The sequence below is a fragment of the Sciurus carolinensis genome, chromosome 7 (assembly GCF_902686445.1).
Source record: "Sciurus carolinensis chromosome 7, mSciCar1.2, whole genome shotgun sequence".
NCBI classification, from domain to species: Eukaryota; Metazoa; Chordata; class Mammalia; order Rodentia; family Sciuridae; genus Sciurus; species Sciurus carolinensis.
The window spans coordinates 12,847,407-12,858,412 of NC_062219.1; the positions used below are offsets into that span (position 1 = coordinate 12,847,407).

The 11,006-nt window shown below is 42.1% G+C and overlaps 1 protein-coding gene across 3 annotated transcripts in view; it reads left to right on the top strand.

Moving 5' to 3' along the window:
• Nucleotides 1–10,494, top strand: part of Ipcef1 (interaction protein for cytohesin exchange factors 1) — a 115,407-nt gene extending 104,913 nt beyond the window's left edge. For all 3 annotated transcript variants that reach the window (XM_047559688.1, XM_047559689.1, XM_047559690.1), the window contains 2 exons: nucleotides 1,341–1,534; nucleotides 7,905–10,494. In XM_047559688.1, coding sequence (XP_047415644.1) covers nucleotides 1,341–1,534; nucleotides 7,905–8,108 — 398 coding nt within the window. In that variant the 3' untranslated portion in view covers nucleotides 8,109–10,494. The remainder of the gene's footprint in view (nucleotides 1–1,340; nucleotides 1,535–7,904) is intronic.
• Nucleotides 10,495–11,006: the final 512 nt, after the last annotated feature.

Here is an 11,006-nt window from a genome sequence, read left to right on the forward strand (position 1 = left end):
AAGAGGACATGATGGAAAAAGAAATCTAGTTGTGGATCTTCTCCAGAATTATTTTCAGGGATTGAAAGAATAAGTGATTGAAATTCTGTGTGAGAAATTAAAGCAACACCGAGAGATGCTTTACTTTGGGTAAACCGGGCATCGTCACCGGAAGCCTGTATAGTTGTATAGGATTGAATCCCACACCCAGAGTAGCCTAACCAAGGCGACAGATCGGCTCCCCCAAGCAGAGAGGGCACCCGTGGTCTCATCAAAAGCCCGGTCTCAGAATGGATTAGCTCCATTGTTCTTGAGATGCCACCTGGAAGCATCTATCACCACAGCATTCCATTTAAGAAGAGAGATGCTTCTCCAACACCCACAAAACAAAGTCCTGGAAATGAGTCTTCCTGGACCCTTTGGCGTGACCCAAGTGGTGACCTCATCACTGAGTCATTGACTGTGACCAGCACTGTGGGCTGCTTAGTCTAGTCACTCATGTGGGCTGGGGAGGGTAAGGCGTGCTGAAGAGGGGAGGAGAGTGTGGGCAGAGTGACAAATGGCCACTCTGCTCACAACCACAGACCACAGGTGGGCGTCTTTCTCAAAGGGCAGTTCTGAGACGGACACCCAGCAGCCATCCGAGGCCATGGTGTTCACAGTTGAGAGTGGCTATTAGCTTGCAGGGCTTGCCTGTTCTGCATTGTGTTTTAGAAGCAGATGATTTACCTAGTTTCACAGGTTTGAAGCTGGAGAGGAATTTTGTACCAGAATCTCACCAATACCTGACTTTGTTTTCATTTGACTGAGATTTTGGAGTTCAAGTTGATGTTGGCATAGGTACTTTAGGAGATATTGGACTGGAATGAAGGTATTTTTTAGGTGAGAAGGATGTGAATTTTGAGGGGGCAGCAAGTGGTCTCTTAAACTGAATTATGTCCCACCCAGACTCACATTGCCGTCCTAATTGCCTTTCCTCCACTATGTCAGAATGCGACCTTATTGGGAAATATTGTTGCAGTTGCAATTAATTAAACGAGGGCATTATGGTGAACCCTTAATTCAGTATGGCTGGTGTCTTTATTAAAAGGGAGGTGTGGACACAGTGACATGTGAACTGGAATTAAGCTGCCACAAACTGAAGAACCACCAGAGTCTGGAAGAGGAGCCTGGAACAGTTCCTTCTCCAGCTTTCCAGGACAAGCATGGCTTAGACAAGAAAACCATTTTCTTAGAGTTCTGGAGCTAAGTCTGAGATAAAGTGTCAGCAGAGCCACACTTTGGGACCACAGCGTCTAATGTTCTCTTCTTGTTTTGACTAGTTTTATTGTTCTTTCTTTCTTTCTTTCTTTTTTCAATAGAAGAAACAAAAGCACCTGAGGATGATGAAATGGAGAAACTTTACAAATCATTAGAGCAAGCGAGTCTGTCTCCTCTTGGGGACCGCCGGCCTTCGACCAAAAAGGAGTTGAGAAAGTCCTTTGTTAAACGGTGCAAGAACCCATCCATCAATGAGAAACTTCACAAAATTCGAACCTTGAATAGCACATTAAAGGTAAGACAGTTTCAGGCTGGCTGAACTCTGTGGATGTGAGCCTAAGAATGACCGGCTCTGCAGAGATTCTTGCTAATGACGGTGTGTATGCATGGGTGGAGGCAAAGGTAAATTCGACCGTTAGAGGGTGAGGTGACCCTGGACATCCTCAGTCACTAGGACATTCACACGGTGGCACCCATGGCGGTTTTCCACAGTCGGCCTTCATTTTACTTTCACTCTCATATAAAATTTCTAATTTTGAACTCTGAGATGGCAAGGACCATGTGTCATTTGTTTTTGTAGCTTAGCACAGTACCTGGCTCAGTAACTCTTGCCTACAGACGGAGATCATCAGTGGGTTAGAATAGATGGTAATGTGAATCAGCTCTTGGGTTTTCACCTGATTCATCTGAGGGTGCCACTCTTACATGCTATATCTGGGAAAAAAGTCCTCATTTTCAGGTACAGCAAAGACTTTCAGCTGTAGGACTTGCAGCCAAGTGAAACCATGAGAGCCCAGCAGTGAGTGGTAGACATCTTGTGGTAATGGAGTAGCAGATGTTTTCCCGATGGGCGAGAGAGACCGTGTACGGGATGTACTGAAGCTATTTTCAGGGTCTCCCATAACTAAAATGCTTCTTTATAACAAAAGCATCCTGCTTTCACATTTAGATTATAACATAAGCAGGAGAAAGCCAGGATACTTTGTAAAATAGTCCTAAATTAGCAGAAGATTTATAGATTCTGAAAAGCCTTGATAGGTCCTGCAGTTTAACTCTGTTTTGCTCATGTCCTTGTGCATTAAGAATTTGAGTCCTTTTCTGGGAAGAAATGTCAGTAATCAAAAGAACAAGGCTACAAAGACATAGCTGAATGGCTCTTGTTAGTCAGTATTCCAGTAAGCCAATAGCGAGTCAATAGCACCTAAAAGTTGCAAAAATGAGGTTGGAAAAGAAAAGGAGAAGCATATTTTTAATTATATACAGAAACTCCAAATGCAGAGAAATTCCCTAATATGAAATGATGGAAATATATTACTGGCATTCATTCCATGGTGCGTACAGAATGGATTAATGTGATGGGTCATTCAGTGTAATATGCCACAGTACTTTGGAATTTTATTGTCTATTTGCCTTTGTCTGCAAAAACTGAGATGAGCAAATTACTTTTCATTGAACAGCATTCCCTGAATCATACTGTGTACCAGGCACTATTCTAGGTCACTGTGACCATAGAGTGGAAACAGAGAGAGAAACGTACAGTTACAATTCAGTATGCTGTGACTGCAGTGGATGTGATCTTGGAGGGTTTGGTTGTCCAGAGAAGGGAAATGATTGATTGTCAGCTCAGTGGATGGCAATGGGTCAGTGAGTGAGAGATGAAGAATATCAGGAAGGAAAGGGAAGGGCCTTCCAGGAAGTGCAGTGTCTACCAGCGGAAGATACACTACTGCCCGCATTGGGAGAAATAAGAGGTAGAGGCTGAGGAGAGCAGGGGCAGCGTGGACCACTGCAGGAGAAAGACTGTGTCTCTGAATCTCCACAGAGCAATGGACTAAAGATGTCAGGCCTTCACAGGGCCATCACCAACCGAAGAACCACAGGGGGCTCTGTGGCAGTTGGCTTTTTGTGCACTATGGCCACATCATCGATGAATTCACCAACATTTTCTTTTCTCCCAGCATACTACTAGGTAATCTGTTGCTAGGTAGCAAATTACCCCCAAACTTAGCAACGTCAACAATAAGCATTTACTATTTCAGACTTCCTGTGGTTTGGGAATTGGGGAATGGCTTGGCCAAGCTTGTGCATCTGTGAATAAACATGGCTATGAGGCTCTGGCTAAGGTGTCTGCTGGGGCTGTGTTCATTTCTCCCCTGGGAAGGACGTGCGGCTAAGTCTCTTTTGGTTGTTGGCAGGATTCAGTTCTTTGCAGGTTGTTGGCCTGAGGGTCTCAGTTGCTCTCTGGTGTTGGTTGGAGGCCATCTTCAGTTCCTTACCATATGGGCTCCTTCATAGGAAGCTCACAGCTTAGAAGCTGGCTTCTCTCAGAGGAGCAAGACAGCAAGAGTAAATGAGCAACATGAGTTAGAACCCAGTCTCAGATTGACATCACATTATTTCTGTAGTATTCTATTTAGCAGGAAAGCATGTCATTAGGTAGGCCCGTACTCAGGAAGGGGATTACACAAGGAAACGACTCTCAGGACGCAGGGACATTGGGGTTCATTTTTAGGGTTGCCTCCTATGTCCAGCTGAACTGCCCTCTGTTCACTTGAGGAGAGCACAGATCTCTGGGATCTTTCCATAGATCTCTTAGATCTTGTGGAAGTGCAGCCCTGGGTGCTGATGAAAGTAACCCGTGCCGTGTGGACCTGTCAAGGTCAGCAGCTAGAGGACAGAACCATGTGGAAATTGGCTTGGTGAAAAACAAATAGCAAACAAAAATGAAGCACATCAATTTATCCAATGGGGAAAAATAAATCAGCATACATGTTTATTCATGTTGCAAAGCTATAATAGTAATTATTTTTAAACTGTTTTTAAAATTCAAAGCAGTTAGAAGGTAGCAGTTGCCTTTGAGGGAAGGGAGGATTTGGCTGGAAGGGGCACAAGGGGAGCTTCAGAATTGTTGGGTCAGGGTCCTTTTCTGACTTTTGTGATGGTCCCATGGATATGGTTACGTTGTGATGATTCATTGAGCACAAACCTTTCTATCTGTGCACTTCTCTCTCTGTAGGTGGCATTGTTATAAGACGTTGGTTTAAAAAAATACTTCAAGAGGCTGGGGTTGTGGCTCTGTGGTAGAGCCCTTGCCTAGCACATCAGAGGTCCGATCCTCAGCACCACATAAAAAAATAAATAAATAAAATAAAGTTTAAAATACTTTAAAAAATACTTCAAACCTGGAATGGGGTGAGACCAAGGCAGCATTTCACACAGAAACAAAGAAATGTTGTAGTAATAATGTTTATGTTAGTAATAGGTGCATTCCATAAATAAAGAAAAATTCCTGTCCTGGATTATGTTGGAATGAATGCTCTTTTGGGAAATTCTTGCAGGTTGAGTAAACTGTTATGTCATACACTAAGTGGAGATCTTTTGGAATTTCTGATAGCTCAACATTTATAGACTCGAGTAAGCCTGCCTTTATTTTAATGATTATGAATGATTAATAGAATGAGTAGTGGGTCTAAATGAAACCCTCTCAGAGTTACTCTGGCCTATTTCAGAAGGAATGAACCCTGTCTTCTCTGGAACTGTTCTGGCAGGCACATTTCCAGTGTGCTTAGATCCTGAGTCCGACTGTGAACTGAATATTTGGACTAAAAACAGAAAGTCCACATTCTCTCTATTCTGGCATTTTTGGACAGCCTGAAACCTTGCTTGCCTGCCAGGAAGAAAAGTGGACCTTGGCAAAGAACTTAAAGCCTTTGATAGCTTCCTGCAGCAGCCAGGAGCCGCAGGGCCACGGCGAGATGCTTTGGCCCTCAGGGCATCTTACCTGGGAAGGAGCTCAGAAGGTTTTGTCATTTCATTAATTTCCTGCTTCTGTATTCTGGTTCATAGTTTTTCCTTTATTACTGCAAGATCTAACACAGATTTCACCCAAATAGCAAGAATTTTGGATTTTTTATAGCAAGAAACCATGTGAGAAGTGTTAGCCTCATTCCCAAAGTTAGAGAGACCTTTAACTTTTTCCCAAAAACTTTGATCAGATTTAAAGCAGCAGTTAATTCATTCTTGCCTTTTAAAAATCAATTTCCCAACTTTTTATTAATCTTCAGAGATCCTATTTAGTTTTCTCAATAAAATATTAAGATCTCCCTCTGAAGCAGATGTCTAAATTTCTTTAGAACAAAATAAAACTCCCTAAATAGCTTCATATTAATAGCACTGGGGTGCTATCAGAGGATGAAAGCTTATTATTTATTTATATTTTATTTGAAAGTTTTTTTTGAAGCATAATATTGGGAACTCATAGAAGAGAAAGAAAACTCTCTGGGACTTGTCTGACTTCCACAAACAATCCCTCTATTTACCTACTGACCCTTTCTTCCGCTTCTGGGTCCTGGACCACCTGCTTGTTGTCCCTCTTTGGTTACTTCCTGCTGCACTGGTTTTTAGCAACATGGAAGTGGCTCTTGATCTTCTCAGGAGCAGCTGTGGTGGGATGGTGGGGGCAGAAATCTGGTGGGAGTGAGTCTGTGAAAGAATGGGCACAGGGACCAGGGGACAAGGAGGGAAATGGAGTGCAGTTGGGTAAGGATCGGGGTCAGAGGGGACTTTCAAAGTGGAAGAACTCAGAGTGGGCAGTGAGAATGACCAGGCAGAGATGGAAGCTGACCGGTTACAGGAGAGCAGGGGCATTGGTGCCAAAGGGAGGGACCGGCTTTGCAGGTGCATAGGCATTTCATCTGCATGAATAGGAGGGAAGGCAGCGTGTATCTGTGCTGACATAGGTAGTGAGTGACAGGAACTTGGGAGCACTTTTCTGATGATTATTTCCATTTTTTCAAAAAAAAAAAAAAAAAACCAGCGCAAGGCCATCAGCTGTGAGTGAGGTAGAATTGCTGTAAGATGAGATCACAAGTTGTTTTTTTTTTTTTTTTTTTGGTATCAGCGATTGAACCCAGGGGCACTTAACCACTGAGCCACATCCCTAGCCCTTTTTATTTTGAGGCAGGATCTCACCAAGCTGCTTAGGGCCTTGCTAAGTTGCTGAGCCTGGCCTTGAACTTGTGATTCTCCTGCCTCAGCCTCCCTAGTTGGTGGGATTACAGGCCTGTGCCACTGTGCCCAGCGAGGTGACAAGTTTGAAACAATTACTTTGGGAGAGAATAGGGAAGCGAAAGTGTGATTACTGGATAGGAGGGAAGTGTCTTACTGGCATTGGTCTTGAATTTGAATTTGAAGGGAGGCCAGCAAGCATGTGGGAAGTTCTAGCTACAGTGCTGCCCTGGGGTGGGCAGAGAGAGTGGTTCCTAGTGTGAAGGTGCTGTGTGTATGTGGCGCATGGCGTTGCCCTGGGTGCTGGGTGTACAGCAATGAGGAGCATATGTTCCCTGTCACCACCTTTAAGCTTTAGAATAGGTGGTGTGGGCATTGGATGGCAGGAGAGTATAAAAATCAAGAAGCTTCACAGTCTACTTTGGGGAGTCCAGGGAAGGTTTTCTGGAGAACATGATGCCTGAAGTGAGTTTAGATGTATGAGTAAAATAGAAAAATCAGGTAAAGAAAGGTCAGAAGGTGTTCCATGTGAAAGCAGCTCTGTGTGTTGGATGAATACAGGTGAGGAAGGTCCTCCATGTGGCTGGACGTCATGGAGGAACGAACTAGTCTTGTGCATGTCAGAGCAGAAAGGCAGAAGGAGGAAGGGTATCAGCAAGTGGAGCTGAGGTTGCTGAGGGACCTGGGACACTGAGGGAAGTCATCAAGAGGACTGGCATGTGGACGGATCCTGCCCTGCCGTGCAGAACCTGGATATAGAGTGGGGACTGGGGCAGGGGCCTCACGTAGGCGATCGTAGCCACAGAGCAAGTGTGATACACTGGGAGTGCCTCCCAGATCGGGACTGTGGTCACAGGGATGGAGAAAACTACTGGAGATAAAGTTGTCAGAGCTGAGTGCTCTACTTAATTTAGTGTGGAAAAGGATACATATTATATTTTACTCCATTCCTTGACTCAGAAACTATAACCCAAGGCAGAAAAAAAAAAAAAAGTGAATCACTGCTTTTTTAAAAGGCAGATAAAAAGATAAAATAACACTAATGGATTTTTTTTTTTTTAACTCTGATAGTATTAATGGAATACATACTGTTTTAATGGAAGGTTGGGTGTCTCTTCTCTGACTAAAAAGATAGCCTGCCTATTTATTCAGTATATGTTAATTAAATGCAATTTATCAAAAATCAATTAAGATAATTTAGTAACTAAAAAATTTTAAAAAACATACTTTGTGTTACCTTTTGTGTGAAAGTGTTTGTCCCAGTTTTACTTAGTAAAGTTTGGGCGGTCAAAGAAATGCTTTGGGGTACAATTATAAACTCCTGGAGGTGTGCAGTTATGTTCACAACAAGACAGAATCATTTCTGGGGTGTAGACTCATGGACGGATCAGGTAAGAGCAACATAGAAGACCTGGGCTTTCTGTCTAGTTCTTCCCTAACTCCTGTGATGACACTTAACTTCTTTATGGCCAGCATGGTAAACAGATGTTGTGTCAGATTGTTTAGACTTGGTGCAAGGATTCAAATTTCAATGTGTAAAACCACTTTGAGAATTTCATGATGTGTGTACACGTGCCTTTGCAGAGGGTCAGTGATGGCTTACTGAAACTAATATGCTCACGACAGACCCCTGTGCTCCCTCTTTTCTTCCTGGGCAGTGTAAAGAACATGATCTGGCCATGATCAACCAATTGCTGGATGATCCGAAACTGACAGCCCGGAAGTACAGAGAGTGGAAGGTCATGAACACCCTCCTGATCCAGGACATCTATCAGCAGCAGCAGGCCCCAGCTGCATCTGAAGGTGCCCCACAGGAACTCAAGAAGCCCCCTTCGCCTGCCTGTCTTGAAAATTCTATCTGAGAAAAAGTCAGAACTCTCTCCTGTTGTATTTTACTGCAAGCAACTTTGCAAGATGTTGCTGGAGCTTGTTTCCCCTTGAAGGGAAAACTGAAGTTCCCCTCTGCAGCTTAGCTGAAGACAGTCACCGGATGCAGCAGGACTCCTGGTTCCCCATGGCGTCTCACCGTTGTCAAGACTGGAGTGACTGAGTCCAGCTGAGCTGACATGATTTTGTGTCCCTACTGGGAGCTTGTAGAGATGGGAGACTCCAGGAGGGATGTGAGAAATCTGTCCTGTGTCCCTTGCTCTAGAAAGAATCACAATGTACCATGCACAAAAGATCCAATTTCACTAGAGATAATGAGTCGTAGAAGTATCATTTTTTCCTGCAAAGAAGCATGCGCACTCTCTACCTTCACAGCCCACACCCTTCTCCAAAGTATTCTTTGAATGGAGGAGTGCTTTGTATAGTGGCAACTGGAACAGGTCACAGTGGTATTATGGAACAAAAATTCCTTGCCATTGGTATAGAAAGGTGGTGCTTTTTCCATTTTGTTGAGAAATACTTTATAAGAGAGTGGTGTGGAGGAGGGCCCAAGGAGGGGTTGTACACTGTGTTCCATTCGCTCAGAGGACAGCGTGGTATTTTCACATTCACCCAGATTGGGGGATGTCAAATGTGATTAACGTGTCTTTTTCTCACAGCAGTTAGCAAAAAACTACTCCTCATAGTTAGAGATGGCTGCTCCTCCCTGGCTTCCCTACATGACCATAGGGGGTACTAACAGACCCAGCAAGGAATGTCCTACTCTTTTGTCCTTGGCTTGGTCCCCACAAACGGTATGGATTTATATCCAGTTTTCCTGGGATCAATATTGCAAAAATGATTCTGGCATCTGAATTGTTTCAGTGTCTATACTGGAAGTGGGGGAATTAGAAACTAAAGAGTTCAACATGATTGTTTTATTTTTGTAAGCTCATGTGTCACTGTGTGAACAGTGTGAATAGCCATCTATGATTTTTATTTAAATATATTTATAGAGGTTCAAATTGCTAGTGTTTTAAAAGATGATATAACTATTCTATGTTTTGTTCATATATATTCTGAAAGTATATACTTTTTGCTTGAGAAAACTAAAGGATACTATTGATTTATTGGCATTAGGTTGCACTATAATGTACAAGGAATGCTCAGGAAATCTTGTGAGAAAACTCTGGGGGCATGTATTGTTAATTTTTCATTTTCTGGGATATCTCTTTCTGTCTCTGTTTCTCTTTAGAATTCTTAAATTTTTGTGTTCATTGTGAATCTTTCCCTTAACTTTCATCTTAGGTGATCCCTTCTATTAAATAAACTTTAAGTTTATGCTGTTTATGTCCATAAACCCTAGGCCAAATGAAACACAACTAATATAATATTTTGACTAAATATAATAGAAATGTGGGGTTTGTTGCTAAAGAACTCAACAGAGAAACAATATGAAATTGTTCACTAATCACAATGAAGATTTCTCACTGTAATAATAACCATAACCTTCTAGAACCTTACCTGCCACTAGCAAATTGTTGGTATAACGTTTCATTTTATTGCATCAAAGTGTGGCTTGACATTTAAATGCAGATAACCACCTGAATTGTGTCTGCAACCCTAAATGGAAATAGTTGTTAAATATTTCCCCCAAATTTCCTAAGAGGTCTTCATATTCTATGAACAACAACAAAAAATGACCTTAACATTAAGAAAGAACCAAACACAAAACAGGAAGCAAGTTGAAGTACCGGAAACTTCTCTAAGACAAGGCACCCTGTCTGTTGGTTTAGCTCAGCAAAGGCTTAGGCAGTCCTGTACCTAATGAAGCATAGAGATCTGCCTGAATGACAGGTCCCCCAGGTCCTGGGGTGGGATGGTGTTCTGGTTTGAGAGTCTGGTGCTTTAACCTCTTTATTCTGGCAATGATCATTGGTTCTTTCTGTGATTAGCAGGTTTTAGAAGGTAGCAGTGTTTTGCAGTTCAATGGTTTAGAATTCACAATGTAAACCAAGTGTGAAGGGAAGCAGAAATAATACAAGGGAGGAAATCATAGTACGACACAGTATTTTTCCACTTCTTTGATGTTTTGGTTTTTCACAGTTCTTTTTTTTTCTATTTTTTATTGGTGCATTAAAATTATATAGAATAGTGGGATTCATTGTTACATATTTGTACATGCATACAATATAACAATATAATTTGGTCAATTTTGATCCCTAGAACCTCTCCACCAATTATCCCTTTCTTCGACTCTACTGGTTTTTCTTTCTTGTGATTTTAAATTTTTAGTGCACTGTAGTTATACATAATAGTGGGGTTAATTTTGACATATTCATAAATGAATTTAACATAGTTTTCTTCATTTCAATACCCAGTACTATCCCCTGCTCTCCCTGATCCCTTTCCTCTACTCTCTTGACCTTCCTCTTATTTATTTATTTATTTTTAAATTGGTGCATTTCACACACACACACACACACACACACACACACACACACACGCAGGAATGCATTGTAATATGTTCATACTTGCACATATTTGTTTCTTAGTTCTTACCCTTTCCTGCCCCTCCCACCTCCCCTTTGGTCCTCTACCTCTACTCTACTGATGTCCCTTCTACTTTCACAAGATCCCTTTTTTAAAATTCCTTTATTCTCTGTAGCTTCCACATACGAGAGAAAACATTCCACCCCAACTTTCTGACTTATTTCATTTAGCATGATGTTCTCCAGTTTCATCCATTATCCAGCAAATGGCATAATTTCATTCTCTTCATGACTGAGTAGAATTCCATTGTGTATATATACCAATTTCTTTATCCTAAAAAACTTCATTGTGTATTTATCCCACATTTTCTTTATCCATGAATCTATTGACAGGTATGTGGG